The 22,773-nt window shown below is 42.1% G+C and overlaps 2 protein-coding genes across 4 annotated transcripts in view; one reads left to right on the top strand and one right to left on the bottom strand.

The window, feature by feature from the left end:
* The first annotated feature begins 586 nt into the window (after positions 1–586).
* ckmb (creatine kinase, muscle b) lies at positions 587–5,547 on the top strand. The gene is made up of 9 exons (XM_004569613.4): positions 587–695; positions 2,108–2,220; positions 2,433–2,529; positions 2,959–3,113; positions 3,369–3,501; positions 3,603–3,774; positions 4,252–4,375; positions 4,476–4,665; positions 4,982–5,547. The coding sequence occupies exons 2-9, from the start codon at positions 2,128–2,130 to the stop codon at positions 5,158–5,160; spliced, it is 1,143 nt and encodes a 380-aa protein (XP_004569670.2). The 5' UTR covers positions 587–695; positions 2,108–2,127; the 3' UTR covers positions 5,161–5,547.
* Positions 5,548–5,643: 96 nt separating this feature from the next.
* Positions 5,644–22,773, bottom strand: part of mark4b (MAP/microtubule affinity-regulating kinase 4b) — a 61,375-nt gene continuing 44,245 nt past the window's right edge. For 2 of the 3 annotated variants that reach the window (XM_004569615.4, XM_004569614.6), the window contains exons 9-17: positions 22,571–22,690; positions 22,309–22,408; positions 21,868–21,977; positions 21,390–21,579; positions 21,073–21,293; positions 20,529–20,632; positions 16,207–16,485; positions 10,755–10,799; positions 5,644–9,093 (exon numbers count right to left, since the gene is read on the bottom strand). In XM_004569615.4, coding sequence (XP_004569672.1) covers positions 8,760–9,093; positions 10,755–10,799; positions 16,207–16,485; positions 20,529–20,632; positions 21,073–21,293; positions 21,390–21,579; positions 21,868–21,977; positions 22,309–22,408; positions 22,571–22,690 — 1,503 coding nt within the window. In that variant the 3' untranslated portion in view covers positions 5,644–8,759. Of the gene's footprint in view, positions 9,094–10,754; positions 10,800–14,920; positions 15,004–16,206; positions 16,486–20,528; positions 20,633–21,072; positions 21,294–21,389; positions 21,580–21,867; positions 21,978–22,308; positions 22,409–22,570; positions 22,691–22,773 lie in introns of all 3 variants that reach the window. The other variant, XM_004569617.6, reaches the window with a different exon arrangement.

Genomic DNA, 22,773 nt, shown 5'->3' with positions numbered 1-22,773 from the left:
TTTTTAGTATGTTTTTAATTAAAATCATTTATAAAAATTGATGTTCTTCCATATTTTAAGGGTTGAACTAAGGAATTTCCTCCTCCCACTCTTCCCCCAAGATATATTTTAAGGACTGGTTAACATAAAAAAATGTTAAACATAAAAAATAAAACAACAGATGAGGCAAATGTTCTTCTAAATTAGTATTTCACAGTATCTTACTAAACGCTAGATACATATATTCCTGCATGACTTTGGGATTTTGACATTTGTACCTTTTATCTAAATTCAATTACAGTTACTCTGTAACCAGGTTAAATAACTTGGAACATGTGGACACAATTTCCCTGCTTTGCATGCATATAATACACAGATATTTCCAGATAACCGTGTCCTTTCCTGCAGGCTGCTATGAAACAGTTACATGCAGACAGAAGGTGAAGGGTTGGACCTCCCGCTGCAGCTGTTGCCTTGTCTGTCCCTTGTCTCCAGTGTTGTGTGATCTCGGTTCTTGCCTTTTAGAAACTCAGCCGGGCACGGAAAACCCTTTCTACCCAATCAAATGAGGTGACCCCAAGTCCAGTCAGCCAATAGCAGCAGAGGTCTGAGTATAAATACTTTAGTCCATCACCTGGTAGAGCTGGGCGACCCCTATATTTGGTGGATAGGATCTGATCCCGGGATCTGTTACTTCTTTCTTTTCTCCTAAGCAGGTAAAAGAAAAAAAAAAACAACCCTGAATGCAATGTTTCAGTTTGACTTTTTGGTAAATGAAAGGGAAATATTCTGATGTTTTTCCCATTTAAATATGGATCAAACCTTTTGAGAACAAAATTGGTCTGAGAGGGAAACCAGAAAACTGAATGGTTCCGCACCGCTGGCGAACACCGAGCCGTGAAAACGTACTCCCCCTCTGCATTTCTGTCTTGGATTTTTGTGAAACGTTTTTTCTGGGATGGAAGCTACTAAAATAAACTTTAAATACTCTTCTACCGATGCACACTGTAGCCTGAAACGTAGGCATTTCTTTGAAAGATTCTTGGACGTGAGCAGCAGTGTGGGGTTGAGGGCATATCCATTTGTAGTGCTGTAGTGTTGCGCCAGCAGTTGCGTCTATCTGTCATCTGTTGCTGACGCCTGCAGCACTGGCTTGAGGTATGTCTTTGAATAGTTTAGGAGCGCTTGATATAGTCATGGAACTTGCACAGCCGTCTGTGAGGCATGCAGGCTTTGACCTTTTCGCTGCACCAGGTGTCATCATCAGTTTAATGCACCTCCACTAACTGAGCTCGGCCTCAAGGAAAGAGACACTGACAGCAAACAGAAAAAGAAAGAAGTGAGGAGGAGTTGCGTATTTATTCTTGACAACAACCTGATTGATTATGAAGCTGCAGCGCCGGTTGCCTTTTCAGATTCCTAAACTGTTATTGAATTAATTTCTGCAGAAGTTAAAAAGGTTATGTGACCAAAGTAGTTTTCTTCTTTCTTACTGCTTTTTCTCAGCTAAAAAGGAATTAAATGAAATAAACAAAATTGATCATAGAGCATAGAAAAATAAAACTGTGAACCTCATTTATTTCTGAGAATTAATATTTTCTGCTGTTTTCATTTTGTTAAAGCTATTTTAAAAGCTGAATTACTTCTGTGGAAAACTACTCCATGCAGGCTTTCGCCTCCCTTGGAAGCTGACGTTACGTTGAATTGAGTGAGATGGGAGAGAAAGCCAATCATCGTTATGAGCTTGAGGTGGGACGGGTGCAGTGGAGGAGGGGGCATGACTATGCTATTAATAATGTTTGCTGTGAGGGGGAGACAGGTGGTGAGACGTCTGGGAGAAAGAAAGAGCAGGGGGGACATAGCACAGCTGACAAAGAGAGAGGGGGGGGGGGGGGGGGGACGTGAAGAAGACAGAAGGGAGAAGTTAAAAAGTAAAAAATAAAAGATCAAAGAGGAAGACGGACTTTTCTTACATAACCACACCAGATAGACACCAAGTGATAACTGGTAAATTAAGTAAACACATTTTTTTCATGGATGTCATATTATTCTGATAAGGGAAACATTGCATGATCCCGCCTAAATAATTAAAACAGCACACTGTCCTCTTTCCCCCGTCTCCTGTCAGGTGGAGTAAGAATCACAGCCATGACGAAGAACTGCCACAACGACTACAAAATGAAGTTCTCGGTGGACGACGAGTACCCCGATCTGACCAAGCACAATAACCACATGGCCAAGGTACAAACCCTGCTCTGACATGGTCTAAACATGGACACTTTACTGCCACACACATGGGCTTAGATGCTATTTCGTTACAACGAGACATGATTCAGGGTTTTGTGACGATGCATGCCACAAAAATGCGGTGATTACTTCTTTCGGGATCTCTTAGATTTCCCGGTAAAGACAGGTGAGTCACATGGCTGACCTGCGTGTGTTATCTGCTGTAGGTGCTGAGCAAGGAGATCTACGGCAAGCTGAGAAGCAAGTCCACCCCCAGCGGCTTCACCGTGGATGATGTCATCCAGACCGGTGTCGACAACCCTGGTGAGAAGCAAAGGCAAACAGACACCACGAGACATGAATAACTGTAGCACAACCTGTAACCAAATACGACCTGTGATTAGGTTACTGACATTATAGGTTTTACTTTTATTTCATTCCTAGTTTGACATTTTTGTTGCCGGTTCAGGAACGATTCACTTCATTTTCAAAGGCATTTAAATTTTTGTTTCCTTTTAATACGGGTGGTGTTAGTCAGGCTGTAAGATTGAAGAAGTTCACACCTGTACAACAACACAGCACAACATCCCAGACTCGTCAGCATCTGCTCGTCAGGCTGGTTGTGTTAATGAATTTGACCAAACGGACAAAGATTAAGAGTGAAGACATTTCCTGTATACTTTTTATTTTACTGCTACTTTATTTGATATACAGCATGGTTAAAATCTTTCCTACTCTCCTTCTTGTCCCAAGGTCACCCCTTCATCATGACTGTGGGCTGCATTGCTGGTGATGAGGAGTCCTATGAGGTCTTCAAGGACCTGCTGGACCCAGTCATCTCCGACCGTCATGGTGGATACAAGCCCACCGACAAGCACAAGACCGACCTGAACTTCGAGAACCTGAAGGTGAAGAGTCAAGTGTTGTTCGATATTCCACATTTACACCAGCCTAATCACATTCATTCCCTAAACTGTGTTAAAGCTGATGTACTTGAACTGGACTAACTTAGAAGTTAACTTCCACATCCCTCAAAATGTGGGTCCACATTTCATTTCTTTGAGTTTGTCAATGAAAGACACATTAATTTATTATAGAAATGAAATCAAAATATATACTATGAAATACTATAACATAATTATAATGTCTGCGTTGTGTTCCAGGGTGGTGATGACCTGGACCCCAACTATGTGCTCTCCAGCCGTGTCCGTACTGGCCGCAGCATCAAGGGATTCACCCTGCCCCCCCACAACAGCCGTGGAGAGCGCAGAGCCATCCAGAATCTGTCCATCGAGGGTAAACGCTAAATGTCAAACCTATAAGAATAACCCACATGTTTATAAAACTCATTTTATTCACAGACTGACATCTTTGTGCCGCACACCTTCCTTCCTCAGCACTGTCCAGCCTGGAGGGTGAGTTCAAGGGAAAGTACTACCCCCTGGATGGCATGACTGATGCCGAGCAGGAGCAGCTGATCGCTGATCACTTCCTGTTTGACAAGCCTGTGTCCCCCCTGCTGACCTGCGCCGGTATGGCCCGCGACTGGCCTGACGCCAGAGGCATCTGGTGAGAAACAGAAATGGGAAATCAATAAATCTGAAGACAATTCTATTTTTTTTCCTCCTCTTTAAAAAGCAGGGTGATCAGATACGTGCTGTAATCAGCCGAGACAGCAGCTTTTCTCCGTTTATGAAAACACAAACACATTAGAAACATCTGAGAGAAATTCTCCCATCTGCCCTTCCTCAGCAAAGCTTTGACATCATTACCATCTGTCTGCATAATATGAAGAAAACACCAATTATTTCTTCTTTTAAACATCTCTTAAAGCGTCTCATGTTTGCTGAAGCTGCAGTTTAAACTTACATCCTTTACAAATGATGTAAGTCATTTGACTATATCCACAGAGATCTTCAAGGTCAACTTAACAATTTATTGGTTGAATATAGAGAGAAAGCCTGCAAGTGTGGCACAAATTTCTTTAAGAAGTGCTGCTTGTTGCCTGTAAATCAAATAAAACTGAGCTGGGTTTTATTCCTCTAGGCACAACGACAACAAGACCTTCCTGGTCTGGGTGAACGAGGAGGATCACCTGCGTGTCATCTCCATGCAGAAGGGAGGCAACATGAAGGAGGTCTTCAGACGCTTCTGTGTCGGCCTGCAGAAGGTAATACTCACAAACAGGACTTTCTATGGTTTCCTTTTTTGGACTCGCTGGGCTCTTAAACAACCGTAGGATGAATAATTTCTTACTCTTCACCGTTCAGATTGAGGAGATCTTCAAGAAGCACAACCACGGCTTCATGTGGAACGAGCATCTGGGCTACATCCTGACCTGCCCCTCTAACCTGGGAACCGGCCTGCGTGGTGGCGTGCACGTCAAGCTGCCCAAGCTCAGCACACACGCCAAGTTTGAGGAGATCCTGACCAGGCTGCGTCTGCAGAAGCGTGGCACAGGTGCGGAAAAATGCTTTTGAAGCTATAAACAGACATATTAAGCATTTAGTGTACAAACAACCACCTCAGTGTCACTTTTTTGGGACGGATGGTGTGGGTGTGTGTGTGTGTGTCTAAGTTCCAGTAAAATTACTTGATGTGGGAATGAGCCTTTAATTTCACGTCATCCAGCTGTGCCTCTGAAACAAGCTGATAAAAGGGAATAGTTGTCTTTGCTGATGGCATGTACTACGTCAGTGGCTAAAGGGTAACTCCTCCTCCCCCTACACCTCCTCTTGAGCCTTCTTGTTCTTATTGTCCTCATCTTTTGACACAGGCGGTGTGGACACAGCCTCTGTGGGTGGCGTGTTCGACATCTCCAACGCTGACCGTCTGGGCTCCTCTGAGGTGGATCAGGTCCAGCTGGTGGTCGATGGCGTCAAGCTGATGGTTGAGATGGAGAAGAAGCTTGAGAAGGGAGAGTCCATTGATGGCATGATCCCCGCCCAGAAGTAAAGTGGACAGACATCCCACGATCGAATGACTGTCGGAGTTTGTTTTGTTTTTTTATTTTATAAAAAAATGAAGCGGTAGCCTTAAGTTATTTTACTGGTTTCGGCCAACTGGCTACTTTCTGCTTTCTTCTTTCCGTCAACAGACACTCCACTTCTCTTTATCCTCCTTCCTTTCTTACTTATTTCTGCCATCATTACTCCTCTCATCCTCTCCTCTACTGTCTTTGGTTTCTTCTAACTCTAACCATCTCTCTTCTCATCATCTCGGTAACATCCTGGGATCAATCCATACATAGTCTGACCATGGCTATGTACACGCACACCAAAGGAATTTTTTTTGGTTGTACAATATAATGGACTATTAAATGATGCCCCATGTGACAATCAAGCTTCCTGGTTATGTCATCTTTTCTTTATGAGATCTCCTGAGAAGAGAACATTAATTTCACTGGCAGCAATCACAAAACAGACATAAAATAAGAACTAGGTTGAAAGTCTTTATTTTTGTGTGACACATTATTTCCAAGGAGACATGCAGGATTGCAGGTCGATCATTTCTGTAATTTCAGCCCATAAGTTAAGTTTTACTGATAACAGCGACGGCTTTAAACACACTACACAACAGAACTGTAGCCTTAAAGCGCGGCCCTAACCGTATCTAGAGAACAGCCCCACGGGGCGAGGCTCCGTTATACACGAAATAAAAAAATAAAACAAACAAAAAAGAAAGAAATCTGAAAAACTAGCCCTAAATCACAGCTTCACATTATCAGACAGCGGTGGAGACCTGCCGCGGCTGAAATCTCCCATGAAACAGATAAATTGCTGTAGTGAAAGATCACAAATCTGCTCTAACATCCAACATTTCCATTCCCAGTGTTTTGTCAGATGCTGCATACTTGAAAAGGACAAGTTATAGTTGCGTAGCTTTATAGAGTTACAATAGACGTACAACAACCTTTTGATTTTGGAGTTATCAGTGTCCGTGCACCAATGTGTGATCACCGTAGCGCTAAGCGGAGTCTCTGTTGGTATAATTTTGGTAACTATGATCTTTAATGAGCAGCAAAGTGTTGTTTTTATAAAAGAAAAATGAATTCTTAAAGGTCATTCAAGGTCACATTCCCCCTTTAAACTACTGCCTCATCAACGCGCACGCCACAAGCTTTGATAAAGCAGGAGTTCGATTGGTTAACAGTCAAAAACCTCTTACAGCAATACTTAAGTCTGGTTGGTCAACAGTCATACACCTTCCAGCAGTGCTGCAGTCTGATTGGTAAACAGAGGATAAAGTCTACAGTTTGGTAAAGAGGTTTCAAAGAAGAAATCAGTGTAATAAAGCACAAAAAAAAAAAGACTGATGTAAGACAGATTTTCATTTGAGTTGAGAGTTCATCAGAAATTTGGTACTTTTTAAACGTACCTGTACATCGGTTCCCTCTAATTTGGTTACAGTAACGTCACTGTAACCAAGTGGCACATCTACCTGGAAACCTGAAGACGTCACAGCTGGTTTTACCATGTAAAGTCAAGCAGCCATATAAGCAAAGAAAGACATTCAGGATGATTCTTAGTATTCTTTGTAGTGGGCTTTAAATGGGTGAAAGAAAAAAATGGGATGTTAAAAAGAAAAAAGGGGAAAAAGTTTTTAAAAATAGAAAAGAAAGTGCTCAACAAAATTCAAAAAGGTTACAGCAATAAAAAAAAATAATAAAACAAACAAGGAGCCCTGTTAATCGTAATCGGTGCTTATTCAAGTCTTGATTCTTGGCTTTGTGTCTGCATTGCACTACACTCAAGTGAAGCAAAAAGCTGGGATACTGTTTCGTACTGTTAACTACCCAGTGAAGCATCAGCTCCTACACTACAGTATGTTTGGGGATAAAATTATGACGAAAAAAACCTAAAGGTCTCTTTCTTCCTTTTATGAATGTTTTTATTAAAAATATGAGTCATCACTTTTGGAAAATGGACCAAGTTTTTAACCTCTCAGCATCTGCCAGCTCAAGCCTTTATGGTTAGGTGAAGGGAAAACAGCGATTCCAGGGTGAACTGATAAGACTTCGTGTGGCATGTGGCTAAAACAAAACCCTGAGCAGGTCATGAGTGATCCAGGAGACTGTCAGAAGCAGGAGGTTAAATCGTGTTTGGATTAGCCTGGTAAAACAGGAAGTGGATTTTTTTAGTTGCCATTTTTTTAAAGAAGTATTCCTTTTTAAAATTTTGATGGGCAAAAATGTATTTTCATTAAATGCATTTTACTCTTTATTTACTGGAACTACTTTCATCAGGACCAGTGCGTAGGAGTCCCGAAGCTCCATTAGCAGAAATGTATATGGCATTCATAGTTATGTTTACATTAGTGTATAAGCACATGTAACTACGCATTGCACATTTTTAGCTTAACTTTAGCCATTTGTATCTACACAGTGAGAGCTTGTCCTGCATCCAGAGCATCGAACCGTCAACTGGGTCAGACTAAGAAACCCAAAGACCGGCTTAAGAGAGAGCCTAACATGTGGTTGTAAGGATGTTTTCCCCAACCTCACTCTTAGATGCTACAAAATCCTACACACTGGTTGTTTAACTTGTGTGTCTGTGTCACAATAATGCACTCCGATTGGCTTGTTGTTTTTGTTTGTCTTTTTAAGAAAAATACAACATAAAACTGATGAAACCAACATGGATACAGGAACTTCCTGTTAGGTATTAAAATTAATTTCTTCTATTGCAAGGAACACATTAAACTTAGCACTTTAAAGGACAAACATTTGGTGAAGTTGTATTTGTTTTTAAGGATCAGAGCGAACGCTTAAATAATCAGGTTGGTCCTGTATTATTAGGCAGCTTTGCTTGTCTGTAAGCACTTCACCTGCCAGCTATGAGCCCAGCAGGCAGAGAAGCAGTTTACCTGAAATGATACAAACACGTCAGACTCCCAAATGAGCAGAAACACCACTTTTGTTCATGGATGGGCAGAAATTCTGCAACGCTTGTCTTTGCATTTCTGCATGTCTCCCTCTAGAGGCCGGAGGTCACACTACGCCCTCACTTAAATATGTGACGTTTGCCAAATGTCTGCCCGTTTTAAAAGCACTAAAGAAAGAAAATAAACTTAATACACAAAAATGAAAACATTTCTTTAAATAGCAGCTCTTTAAAAAGGAATGACAACAAATATGATACAAAAGGAATAACAATGTCAACAACAACAACTTATTCAGCTCCATCATTCGCACCATCCCCATCATCATCATCAAATATGAAATCATGAAAACAAAAACAGTCTGACTCTATGGGCTCATTTTTTTATAGTGGTGGTGTTAAGCAGGGATTGTAGGTCACTGACAGCTCCAAGGTCAAGGGTCATCATAAGCCTGCAGCGGTGGGCTATCCACATCTGTGTATCCATTTGTCTGCCTGTGACTGGTGGCATCAGAAGAAGAGGGTCTTTGGCGGAGGCGAGGCATCATTAGCCACGCCAGCTGAGGTGGAGCCCAGGGATGAAGAGAAGAGGGCTTGTGACCCTTCTCCTCTGCATCCCTCATCATTCATTAACCTGTCCTGTGCGTTGTCAATCTGCCCCACCCCCGGTTGCCCTCAGAGCTCCAGCTCCTTGGACACTTTGGTGGCAATGTCTCTAAAGGCTAACGGTGCCCCCCAGAGGCGCTTGAACTTTACACCGCTGCTCTGGCCCAGCCCGCTGGGCAGCTGGCAGACCTCGGCCTCGAAGGCCACGCGGGCCCCGGCTGCTCCGTGGGTGCAGGACAGGAGGAAAGGCCCGGCCAGGTGGACCTGGCAGCCGCAGCCCTGTGCCGCCTCACGCAGCGCTAGCACCACCTCGGCCGGGTCGCGGGGGCTCCGTACCCTCACATCCCAGCCGCATCGGGGGGTCCGGGGCTCGGCCGCTTTCTGATGCCCAGATAGATGGCGACTGAAAAGGTTAAGAAAAGGGAGGGGTGATGCAAATGGAGGAGATAGATGGAAAGTTTTTAAGAGAAGAGCAAAGGCAGAAGAAGAGATTTAAATGTAGGATGATGAATGGTAAAGTGTGAAGACAAGTGATTGAATGTGTGGTTGTGTGAGAATATGAGTGGTTAGGGGGAGGGGAGGAGAAGAAAGACAATTAATATCACACACATCACTGGATTTTGATTCTGTTCCTAGGACACAGATGAGTCAAAGTCTATTTTCTACACTAACACATAATTGCTGTTCAAATAAGATATGAAAATAAACATTTCTTCTTTAAAAATGTTTTATAATGAGTAACATGAAAGTGGTCAGTGTTCAGTGTAATCAATAATTATCGTCTGTAATGGACTTCTTGTTCTGGAGCAACAAGTGACAACAAACAGCATAAAACCTGCTGGTAAAAAATATAATTTAATGCATTTTCTATTAGTCCAGCATTATAGTTCTATTATCTACCACAGGGAGACACACTCAGCATCTACCACCACAGTCCGTTTGCTAATGTTAGCCTGGTGCAGCTGGTTTACCTGCTGTTTTTAACCTGAGACTGGGCTGGAGCAGCTGAGGCTGAGAGGGAGCGCACACCAGTTTGAGTAAAATAAAGAGAGACCGAGACTCAGTTTACAGAGATTACAGTACAAGAAATGAATGCGACCTCTGAGCTATGATTCAGTGGTCTCATGTGGCTTTTGATTACTGACAAAAATATTTTTGAATTTCATCCAGAGGTGAAAAATATCTCTGTGTGCTGTATGCTGGCCATGATTTCTGTTAAAGTATGTCTCATATAAATAATATGAAACAGCATGAGTGTGATTTCATCTCTGTAGCCTCTCAGTAACAAATAAAAGAAAAGAATAGACAGCAGTAACAGCCATTTATAGCAGGTCACATTTCTGATACAGAGGTTTACATACGTCTTTTTATTTTTTATTTAAGATGCTTGCAAGGAAGAGACTTTACATGATGTATCAAGTTTTGTATTTGCCTTTAAACTTGACAAAGACTTTAAGATGATCTAGATGTGCTATAGCACATTATAGAGACTGTAGAGAGGGAATAGAGCAGGTCATTATACAATACACTGAAAAAAACAAACCAAATTTCAATTATTCTTTATAGTGCTGAGTAACTTAATCTATACCTAACAGTAAAGCCTAAGATTCTCTCCTTAATCTACACTACATGGATGGGATAATTTCCTTAATTAATAATTTGAATTTGAAAAATAATTGGTAACTAAAGCCTTAACAAATGCAGCGAAGCACCTTTTATCTGTAACAGTTCACAAGCGTTGACCTTTGGCGACAAATGTGACAGAGGCACTCACACTGCTGAGCTTTCTTATAAATAGCCTGATGCGTTTCATTATTCATGACCTGTTTCGGCTGCATAAGGGGAAAAAAAACACTTTGTAGGGTATCGAGGGTTACTGCTGCAAACCTGCATCACATGTGAACCTGTGATTGGTGAAAACATGGCTCTGCTAACTGAACCCTGAATTCAGTGAGTGTGCACGATGTGTCTTTCTGCCTCCAGCGTGCTTCGACATGTTTCCGTGTGAAAAATAGCCTCTGTTGGAACTTTATTTCCTGTACTGGTTAAAACATGTTTACTCACCTTGTGACCGGAGATCTGCTGATTCTCTCAGGTTCGTCTGTGACCCTCAAGAAGAAAAAAAAAAATTTATCTGTTAGAAATCAATCGGCCAACCGCTTTCTCACACAACCCCTCCCCTTCTACACCCCCCACCCCCATTTCCTGTCAATCAGCAGCACAGCTAATGGACCAATCCACTAAACACGACACAGAACATGATCTTCAAATCACAGATGGATCACCGACCTGCACTCACTGCACTGAAACACTGGATGGATGTGAAACCACAAAAATCGACAAAACGAGTGAGAAGGATGAACAAATGCCGAGGGGGTGAATTTATGGCAGCAGACCAGGTCTCAACACATAGTTTGTGTTACACGACTCACGCAAACGCAGACTTTACTGCTGGTAGAAGCACAAATTAGTGAGTTGCAAGATGCCAGCAGGGTACTCATGAGATACATTTGTACTGACAGCTTTTTCACAGGCTTTACGACTGCATTTCACGACTTTTGTTTTAGCTTATACTGGACAAATAGACTGCCATTTTCTACTCCTACTGCACTGCGAGCGGTCGTATGCATCCATTCACGCACACTCATGCAGACCACACATTCAGACAGTGCTCTATTCTGTGAACGCTCTTTTTTTATATGATACCCACACTCTCACGCTGATGGATGCATCAGCAGCAATTTGTGGTTCGGCGTCTCGCTGAGGACATTCAGACTAGAGGAGCCAGTGATTGAACCACCGGTCTTCCGGTTAGTAGATATAGGACACTATGACATAGAGCCTTCATCTGTAGTTCAGATTCAGGAGACCAAGCCCTTTCTAATTTTAAGATTAGGATTCAAACTTTCCTCTTTGATGAAGCTTATAGTTAGTTAGTTCCCATGATGCACTGAGCACTTCTTCTTCTCCTCCACCCTCTTTAATAGCTGCATGTCATTGATTTTCTGTCTGCTCTCTCCTGTAGTTTGTGCCGTCTCCAGGACCACATGATTTGCTACGATTACACTCACACAGACGGGCTGGTTAATACAGATCCCATCTGTGTCCACCGGGGGCCACTGTTGCTATTCACGCACTTGACTGATGGCTTCCTTCCCGCCAGCATGGCAACCTGATCTCTATTCCTGGAAATGGGGGTGACTTTGAAGGAGCCAGCAGTGAGTTTTCACTGACAGATTAAGTTTGAAAAATGAAACCTAATATGAACTAAGATGACCGTTGCTCTGACTAAGGAGCTGTTGTGGTGCAGAGGTTTTAATCAGGGCTAAACAAATGTTTAGATTGCGTAGCTCAATGTTTTGACTGCGTCACACAAAATAAAAAGTAGAGAGCGATCTGTCCTAATCCCCAGGAATAACCACTGGGATACACCTTTACGGGAAAAAGTTATCCAAGTAATTATTGAGCAAATATCTCGAGGGGAATTCTTTAGGTTTAAGAACACTAAACTTGACCATTATAATTGAGTTTGAGGTGCTCTATAAAGATTATGACCTTGACATCTTGTCTGTGTAAAGAACGAGAATAACACTCCTGCTCCTCCAAAACAAGGAGCATCGCATCCTCATGAAGGAATTCAAGTGTTTTGTGAGCAAAGAGTGTGGAGTGGCAGACTGACCAGACTCTGCTGTGAGTCAGTGACTGTGTGCAAACGCTAAAGTATGTAAACTGCAAAAAAACAGATTGTGTGGGGGAGAGAGAAGCAGAACAAAAAGAAGAGGACAAGGACGCAAAAAGGGAGAGGAAAAAAAGACCGAAACTGGGACGAGAGACAGACAGACAATTTGCGGCAGTGTAACAGAACAATCTGCTGGTATCGTGAGGGAGAGCTGCGCGCAATCCCAGTTTAAGACACAGATAAACTGTGGTTATATAACTAATCCTGGTTTAAAACGGCAGTGATGCTGGGTCAGTCGGTTAGGATGACTGTAGCAGGCCCAGATGCTTCTTACAAGCCTCTTCTCCTGCGGAGCGCTAAGACGCACGCTGGGTACATTTACAGTCACGGTTCAACATATTTGTTGTATCGCATTAATTGTCAACAGTTACAGCATGATCCATTAGCTTTCTGCCACCTTGTATACCATTACAGCAACCTCCACATTGCCTTAGTCTAAATTAAAACGTCCTGTGCATCCTGTGCACAGCCTTCTAGTCTCCTAATACCAACCTGAAAAACCCTTCAGACCTTTCCTCAGTTTGTTTGCTCTAGAAAGAATCCTTAGCTGTGGACTGATGTCAAAAATATCTTTTTAAACACTTGAAATAATATTTTATAACATTAGATGTGAAGAAAAAAATCAAGACAGTTATCTAGAAGTGGATAAAAGTGATATTTTTGACATACGTTGCTGCTAAAACCCATTCAGGAACGCACCATATGTCACACTTTTCAGAGGGATAGAACCTGCCTGTCTTCATCTCAGCTCTTCTTCCTTCACCCCCTGTGTCTTTCGTGTATAAAATACACTCCCCTTCCTTTCTGTCCTGGTTTCTCTGCTTTCTCTGAGAATCCAAAGCCCTGCTGCTGCACGACTGATGATTTGTTAACAGCATGGACAAACATATGGTGTTGATTTTGTGACTCAAAGTAGTGCAGTTGATCTGCAATAAACTCATACTCCAGGGAACGCACAAACATACACACACATCTCCATAGTGTTGTTTATTCTACACTCTGCATGAACAAGAGTGTGCGTGTTGTCCATGCGCTTGTTTGTGAGTAGTGATTTCTAGCTGTAATAGCTAAAAGACCTAGCATCCTACCTGATGGTAACATTTAAAGCCATACTACAGTAAAAAGGAAAACTTAAACATACATTTAAAATAGAAATAATTCACATTTTTGTTGCTTTTGAGTGCTTTGCTAGAAGCAGGTAATGGTGCTGTGCTGTTTACAGCCTGTAGTGAGTGCTACAGCCTAAAGCTGAGCCACTGGAGATGGGAGGAGTGACAAAGAGACACTAAAGCAGACAGCAGCTGATCAGAGTTTTAGAAACACAAACACGCTGGTTTTGAGATAAAGCTGCTCTACTGGAAGAAGCAACCATCAAACATTTCATCAGTGGACTTGGCCACAACTTTAAGTCACACATCTGCAGAGTTTAGTCTTACTGCATTTCAACTTTCTAAAGGGAAGTTTGAATCCTGGATTTTTATAACCTTTTACGTCAGTTAATGGAAACATAAAACCGAGTGTGTACAAACAGTGACCGAGCATGGGTGAATAAGCACATCAAGTAACATAAAAGGAGAAGATGTATCACAACAAATTTCTGCATGGTAAGCAAGTTAAGCGTGGGACTTTTAAAAAACCTTTTAATGCAGCAACAACTGTTTTTATCCATTTTATGTATGAATGCACAATGAATAACCAGAAAACACAACGTAGCCCAAAGTTATGCACTATTATGTTTTGAGTACTCATTTATTTAAGTAAAAGATTTGATCGGACTTGATCCAGATAAGAAGATGGATGTAATGAAAATAATAAATAATAAAGAGATTTTACAAAAATAAAAATGTCTTTAATAAATCGAAGAACTTTTGAGCAGTTATGTCGATGCTGCAGATCAAATAGTGCTGACCAACATAAAGAAAGGCAGCATTTCACATGCACACTCAATGCTCACAAGAACCCCGCGTTTAGTCTATAAGCATATTGTGTATTTTAACAGCCAAGATATACAAGACAAATATGCTTTATACCCAAATTCCAACTGCATATTAGGCTTTTTCATATTTTCTCTCACACGTATCCTGCAAACTGGTTCTGGGTTTGAATCCACTGGTGGGGCCGGACGTTTTGCATACATGTCTTTGGATAGTACTTCAAAGGCCATCTAATATTTTTTTAAGACCTGCTTATGTTATTTCCTTTATCAACTATTCTTCACTTAAAAAAAAAAAAAATCAAAATTTTGATTTTACCACCATGAAGCTAAAATATAAATTTTAGTGGAAATATTTGACTGAGACAGTTGACTTATTTATATTAATTACTACCTTTAGAGTAGCTTTGCCTCAGATAAAACTTCATATAACTAAACTCTGACCTGCAACAGACTGCAACAGTGAATGAGGGGTAGAGGGGATGACTGAGCACTGGCAGGCAGACAGACAGTCAGATGGACAGAAGCAGCCAGAAAACATGGGAAAGGAAGACTTACTAACTGTTTTTGTTCCCTGCGGGAGGGTGCAGCCCGACATGGACTTGTTTGAGCTCTGACGTTTAGAAGGGTCAAGAGTGACCCTAGGAGGAGAGAGGAAGAAGAGAAGGAGGTGAAGAGAGGATGAGAGGAATGGAAAAAAATGGAAAATTGAAAGTTTTTGAAAGAGAGATGTGAGTGGAAGAAAAAGCAAGTGAAGGGGTAGACAACACAGAGTGACAGTAAGAAGCACAGGTAGAAGAGGTGAAGAATTCAACATCAGGTACTGTAGTTCAAGAAAAGAAGGATAGAAGACTGGAAGGTGACTGGCAAGAAAAAGCCAAAGTGGTTAAAGAATCAAACAAACAAACAGATAAAGCAACAATAAGCAGCCAAGAACAACCGTGAAAGACATACAGTGTGTCCACCTAGCGCGCAGACCTGGGTCAGATAGGTTATCATTTACCTTTTTAGCTTTAATTGCCACTAAGGTGCAGTAAGGCGGAGGTGCCTCAGGAATACAGTTCATGGGAGGAACTGAAAAAAAGGAGGTAACCATGCTGAATAAAATCGAATTTTTATAAATTTAAACTGGTCTTCATATACTGTCCATCGATGTCGCAGGATTGTGTGGATGTGTGTGTTTACTGTTGGTTTACTGTTACATGCAGACAGCTTTACTTCTTCAGGACAGAGTAATTCATATTTTGTCTTGTAGTGTAGTAAGATGTACACACTTGGAACATTACACAGCCCCCACAGTCAAATCTAAATAACTAAACATGAATTAGTGCAGTAAACGGTAACTTTAGTATTCTGTGATGTTTGAATCTGTGGTTAGCAGTGGGTGGATATTTCCATGAAGATGTGGATGTGGCGAAAAAAAAAAGACTGAGAATCTTGAATGTGAGAAAATTAAATTGGCGAACAATATTTGAACACTATTAGACCCAGGTCTGACACTCCGGAGGACAAGTTCTGAAGCCTGTAAAGCTGAATTATTAGAGAAGGAAGGCTGGTAGGTTAGTACTGGTTAAGGAGACGTGACAGGCAGCAAGGTTATCGAAATGATCTTCATGTGCAGAACTACACTGTCTAGTTGTAAGCTCATAATCAGACAGGCCTGTACTGTCACTTTACCACAACGATTAGCAGTATTACTAAACATTTAACAAAAATACGTGCAGATTTATTAACAAGCCACTGTGTTTCTACCAGTTAGCCCCGTCCACTCCCTGTTTCTTTGTTACTTAAAGCTTTCAAAAACAGTAAGACTTGACATTCAAACATCTAGCTTCTCCTCTTACCTGCGAGTCAGCTTGGAGGTGATTTTGCTGAGCAGGTTGGTCGTACCCCGGGTCCTGGCATGGGGCAGTGGGCTGGCATCGTGGGACAGCGTAGGAGACGCTGGAGGAGCGTGAGAGGGAGGCCGGCGGTCTCTAATCTGCCCTCCGTGAAAAGTGCTCCTCACTGTGGATCCCCGGGACAGACGGGAGGAAGGCGTGGAGGATGAGGAGGAGGTCCCAGAGGCACCTGCAATGCTGTGGGTAGAGGGGGAGGCAGGGGGGAGGCGGTGGGATGTGGAACTGGAGAGGTGGGTGAGGGTGGAGAAGTTGCAAGTTAGACTATTAGAACAAGTGCAACTGTTCAGGAACCATACAAGCACCAAACCATTTATACATATTTGATTACGGCTTTTCCAAACATCTGGAAGGAAGCGCGTTCAACATAAACAGAATCAAACCAGAGAAGTTACATTCACATTATAATTGCAGCGTAGGCTGTTTGAGCCAGTGTTAGGCAACAATCGCAAAACTGCGCATTTTCACTTCACTTTCAGACCCCAAATAGACCAGTGTGACCCATCTTCACTGGAAAAACACGCCACCTCGAGCAGTGATGTGACAAACAAAGGCTCGAATGAATCGGTGGCAGAAAACACTCGATAGCAAAATAAGTATTTTTCATCTTTCATTTGGATTTTTTGACATCAAGTGCAGATTATTAGCAGACTTATGGCTTTAAGTTGGATTTAACATGCCAAGTGCATTTAAAAACACTTAATCAATCATTACGTAACTGGGTTTCTTCATGGCTTAAACTGGGGTTAAAGACAAGCTCCATCATTAGTTTGCAGTATTAAACAAAATCTATGGACACTGATAACTGGCTGGCTGATAAAAGGTGAATTATCCTTGAGTATATTTAACAACCTAACAATTTAAAAATAATTATTTGTCCGGTTTGATTTTACAATTCAAATCAAAGACGTCAACAGGTGAAATTATAATGAGCTGTTCGCAAACAGACTTTATTTCAGACTTTTCAAGAAAAATGAAAAGTCTGAAATAAAGTCTAAAAGTAAAAGACAGAAAGACCAGCAGAGCTAGCTGTCATACATTTCACACAGGTTGTTTTCTAACCTGAAAATTAACCCAAAATATTCTCTCTCTTGTGAGCGCCTGCATGCCCCACTACCTCATGTCCAGTTCCCCTCTCCTGTCACACATTTATGCACCTACGCACATAAACCACATACACACACACACACCTCTCCACCCCTGACTCTCAGGCTGGCTGGTGGCCTGAGGCTGCTTTTCATAACGCTCTAGATAACACCCACACACAGGGTTCAAGTGGGACAGAGCCATTAGATGGGTTAAGCTGAAGCGCAGCCGTTGCAGAGCAAAATCGTTTAGCGTCAATGTGAACTGGCTGCCTACTGAGACTCACCTCAGGGGGCACATGGGGGCTGGAGAGAGCAGAGGACAGCGGGACAGGGGATGGTTGAAAAAAATAAATTTTCTGTTCTGTAGCTGTGTGTGGTTTTGTACACAAGTTTCACCAGTGCCTCAAACTAATGTCAGTGCTTGATTAGTTAAAGCAGAGATGTCAAACTTAAGGCCCGGGGACCAGAATGGGCTTGGCAAAGACTCCTATCCCACCCAGTGGATCGCTCTGGAAAATAAACTTTTTCTGAGGTTTTAATAGTTTTCCTACTGATGAAGACCTCCCCTCTGGCCATTGGTATAATACCAACGTAATTAAGAATTAGTTAAACAATTAAAGGTTTACAGATATCTTAATCGGTCACAGACATTTCAGTTTTTTTATAATAGGGGTCACCATTAAAAAAACAAAAACAAACCTGAGGCATACTGTTGAAAATGTTCCCTCCTATATTGAGATATTTTGAGGATTAAACGTGTAATTAAGCTTGTTTACATTGACAGATAGGGGAGTTTTATTGGTCTGACCCATTTAAGATAAAAATGGGCTGTAAAATGTAAAATGTAAAATAAGTTTGACATCCCAGAGTTTGAGGAACTCCTCTGATTTCTGTTTTTAATGTATACATGGATTATTACAGCTGACCCATTGCTCTTTTCATATACCAAAGAGCATCTGCATTATGTCCTGATAATGAAGTCCCTTATCTTCCAGTCTTATCACAAGCTGACCTCAAACATGAACTTTGGACAGTGTCTGAGGAATCCGGGACACAGCTTCCCTTTCTCACATGTAGCACACCCCAGGAAATGACCCGCCTAATGCTTTGTCATTACTGCAAATACTTTGTGTGCTTTAGGTAAAGGAGTTGCCCTGGTAGAGCATGCAGGAGGCAGGACACATGATGCCCACTTGCTAGCAGTAAATGCACTCAGCTATTACCCGCCCTGCTCACACATCAATTCCCAGAATCCGATGTCCTAGGTTGCTGGCAGGTTAGAAATCAGCTAATATTCGATCTGACTGCATCAGATATTTGTGCTCTCACGTGCACTTCTGTGAGGTGAGGCCTTGAAATGTTCAGGGCTGCAGCGCATTTGTGAAAACAGCTTCTTCACACATAGTTTGAGCTCAGCGGAGGACCTGATGTAGGCAATCAACAAACGAACAGTCACGTAAATTCAAGTACCGAACATGCGCAGTGTTTTGGGCTTTTATTCTGATCTTTTAGGACTACAGGTTAGACAGTTTTCATGTACAATTTGTGCGTGTGTTTGTTCTTCCATGCACGTGATTTTCCCATTAACCACTCTGGCATGGCATCACATTGACAAGGCCTCTGAGGCAAATGGAGGGTTATGTTGGTGCAACGCCAGTCCTCACTTCATCCTGCTGCTCCCTCCTGTTCACCTCCTCTCCCGTTTCTTCCTCCCCCCTCTGCTTTCTCTTCTCCTCAACCTTCCTTTGTTTAGAGCAGACATTTATCCTGCACGCTCTAACACCACCTGTTAAATCATAACAGTGAGCTACAGCAGAGGATGCTGCCTCGGTGCAATGCCTAAATCGAACAGTGTGGGGTGTGTCATCTTCTCTGCTCACAGGAGAGTAAGCGTCTCCTGAACAGCAGTGATTCAGCGTTTCATCCAAATCACCAGTTGATGTTTTTTGTTTTTTAACCCTCTTCCTCGTATCTATTTTGAAAAGCATGATGGTAGGTAGACACGTTTGTGCAGTTTACTGATGTCACACTGTTGGCATTTTTTTCATACCAACATTCACTACTTCTTTGTCGCCATCATATGATACCCCCTCCTATCAAAAATGACTTGCACAAACACTTCATTCATTTTTTGTGCACTGATTTGATTGACTAAGATCTGAAAACTTGTATGCACTTGATACACCCTTCGCCTGGCCTACCCCTAACTGCCCCGTGTGTGCAAATTTGTTTTTACTGGAGGTCAGACAGCAGACAGAAACCTTCAGGCTCTCCCTCTGAGAGACAAAATTAAAGCGTGATAAAGAGACAGAGGCGCAGAAAACAGGGCAGACAGACTGAAAGTGAGACAGTGACCACAGGAAAAGAGAGAGAGAGTGAAGTAGAGTGAGACAGACACAGCAAGAGAGGGGACGTTGACTGCCATGCTCAGAGACCGACAAGGAGACAACCATCTGTCGTAACAACAGACAGTTCACACTGGGTACACAGAGCTGCACACAGAACAAAGACAAAGCCACTGATGTGCAGTGTTAAGCCCTTCATCCTGTCTTGAAGAGACAAAATGTGTGTGTGAAACATGCTAAGCTTTGTGCTAAAAGGGGACAAGCTGTACCAGTCAAACCGGTCTTTACAAAACTTATCACAGTGACATGTTCCACTGTACTTGCAATTAATACAAACGCATTTCCCAAAGTGTTGAAAATAGTTAAAATAGATGCAATGTGAAGATGCAATGTGCCGGCGAAACCAGCCATTTAATCACCAGCCTGAGCTTCAATTCTATACTTAACTCACTGCCTTTAAGGCTCTTCAGGGACAAAATGGGTGTAATTTAGAGCTGTCTGAACTGAGGTGAGGGTGTAGCTATCCAGACCTAACAGTGTGTAAATGGAAGCCAGAGATTTTTATCATATTTAAACAAAATTCTGATCTGAGGTTTGAAGTGCGGGCGATTTATCGGGCTGTGTTCTACTAATAAATATATTGATATACATGAATGCTACTGAATGTGGTCCAAATTCACGCAAATAAAGCTAATCTGCCCCCTTTCAGTTTAAAATGATTTCAGAAGAGGCCTCTAGGGAAATAGCGAAGAAACAAATTGTCTGCTTTTTGAAAGATCTCATTAGTACCTGCTGGGTGGATTTTATACTTCATATACACATTTGCAACTCTCACCTGTTTTCCTTGCCGTTTTGTAGCAGGGCGTGTCTATCAGAGTTGGATCGGTCTGTGCACACATACGTGTTCCTTCGAGTCATAGCACTAGCAGGGATGTTATTCTGGAGGAGAAGAAAAGCCTGTAAATTATGTGAGATTATGTGAAAACAAAGATTGCCCTGGATTGACCTCTGAGCTCTGCCTGTATCTGCCGTGGAGAACATTAAAGAGTTAATCTCAGATTATTCTGACTGCAGTCTTCAACCCTTTGCATGCAAACTATGCTCTTCATTTCTCATGATTAATTTCTAATTTGATGATTTATCTCAAAACATGTAATAGTTTTACTTCTCTGATTGTCTCCAGTCTGTGGAGGATATTTTATTTTTGGTTCCCATTATATTTATTTTAACGTAGCCTTAAAGGGCTGTAATCTGAGGTAATTGGATTAGGTGGGGTGTTAGGGCTCTGCCATCTGTTGTATTGATAAGGGGGTTAAAAAGTGACAGATTAGATTCACTAGACGGTTCCTCCCACCCGCACATAAACCTTTTGGGCTTACCGTGGTTGAGTTAACCTCCTTACGCCGGTCAGGTATCTCAGATTTATTTGGGTTGTGAGCAGAGCTAACCATGGGACTGGAGGGGGTGGGGATGCTACGGGAGCCAACAGTGTTGGTGCTTGGCTTGCGTATCGACAGCCGCTCCTCTCTAAGCCCCGCCCCTTCAGCTACGCCGCTGGGACTTCGTTTTGGGTGTGTTGATCCTGGAACAGCTGGACCGCCTAACAGAGCAAAGGTTCTCAGTGAGCTAAATTTATGCAGATTCAAAGTCTCAAGATGAATAGAAACAAATAAAAGTCATCAGTAGTTTGCCTTACAGAAATCAGAGTGTCGTCTCTGGCGGTGGTACGTGGAGGCACTGCGCTGTGCCTTATGGCCAGAAGAGGAAGACTGTGCACCCGAGGAGCAAGAAGAAGTGGAGTGCTTGCTTGTTCCGTTGGTGATGCCGCCGGGCCGGATTCGAGCCAGACTTAAAGTGCTGCTAGACCGAGAGTCAGTGACCTCCGTCTGAGATACAGACATGCACAGACACACAAACGATATAAAATTACAACTGGACTCGATCATTGATCTTCATCAACCGAGAGCAACGGAGGCCAGTTCATATGTCAGTCTTAATTAGTCTGGGTGTCATGACTGTAGCACATCACAACTGTAAACAAATTAGGAAGCGATGGCACCAAAACTATCTTCTCAACCCTGTTTTACTGCTATGTAAGCATAATATCTAAGTATTAACCATGACAGCTTATTAACAGCTTCATCGTAAGGTCAGGAGCAAAGGAAACGATTTACCTCCGTCTTGCGTCCCAGCAGCAGGTATGTGGCAGTGAGCTCATTGTATTTTCGATTGGCCAGCGCATCTCTGATCTCTTCTCTGGTGAATCCCATCCCAATCATCACATCTAAAACAAAAAAATACTTCAGAACTTCTGTACAACGAAACGTTCTGGACAGTTTAAAATTATGGTGCTAAATGGTAACATTGTACTGACATTTTACTTAAGAGGCTTAGCCTATAGTATTCCACTTTTGAACATCAAGGCACCCACTATTATTTTTTATCTTAACCTCCCACTGAATAAAGAGGAATGCCTCCAAAGGTTTAGGGATAAAAACTCTGCCTATAGGACCTTACTGAATATTTCTTTAACCCTTCATTTCAGTAACCTCATGAAAAGATATCATTTAATGTTAAATTATTAAGAAAACATTAGTGATTAAGATATTTCTCACCAATGCGGCCGGTATCGTTAAAGTCTTCCACAGGCTCCATGTGAGGCTTCAGCTCATCGCCATCATGGCCAATATTAATCCACTTGTCTTTCATTATTTGCTAGTCATGAAAGAAAATGAGAGAAAACACAGAAAGCTTAAAACTGCCATGTTTGATTTAAAAAAAACATCACAAATCTGACATTTATATTTTCTTTTTGGATATTTTCTGTGTATGCGCCTTGGATTTATTCCACTAAATGTGCAATAAACCTGTCTTCACCTCCAGCGAGCAGCGCTTGGTGGGGTTGAGGACCAGGAAGCGGCGAAGGATTCCCTCGCAGTCCGTTGACATGTAGAAGGGCACGCGATATTTCCCCCTCAAAACACGCTCTCTCAGCTCCTGAACACAACACACATCCGGACACCATTAGTTTAAACTACAGGTGCACTAAGACATCAACAAAAAAAAACAATAACACAATT

Source organism: Maylandia zebra, linkage group LG14, assembly GCF_041146795.1.
Source record: "Maylandia zebra isolate NMK-2024a linkage group LG14, Mzebra_GT3a, whole genome shotgun sequence".
NCBI classification, from domain to species: Eukaryota; Metazoa; Chordata; class Actinopteri; order Cichliformes; family Cichlidae; genus Maylandia; species Maylandia zebra.
The sequence above is the reverse complement of the archived record's forward strand: the minus strand, read 5'-3'. Positions and strand labels throughout refer to the sequence as shown.

What these genes read in the sequence shown, in the direction of transcription:
- ckmb (XM_004569613.4), top strand. Translation starts at nt 2,128, where the DNA reads ATGACGAAGAACTGCCACAACGACTACAAAATGAAGTTCTCGGTGGAC. An exon ending in GACCGGTGTCGACAACCCTG is followed by an intron (nt 2,530 to 2,958) that starts GTGAGAAGCAAA and finishes TCTTGTCCCAAG; the next exon opens with GTCACCCCTTCATCATGACT. An exon ending in CCTGACGCCAGAGGCATCTG is followed by an intron (nt 3,775 to 4,251) that starts GTGAGAAACAGA and finishes TTATTCCTCTAG; the next exon opens with GCACAACGACAACAAGACCT.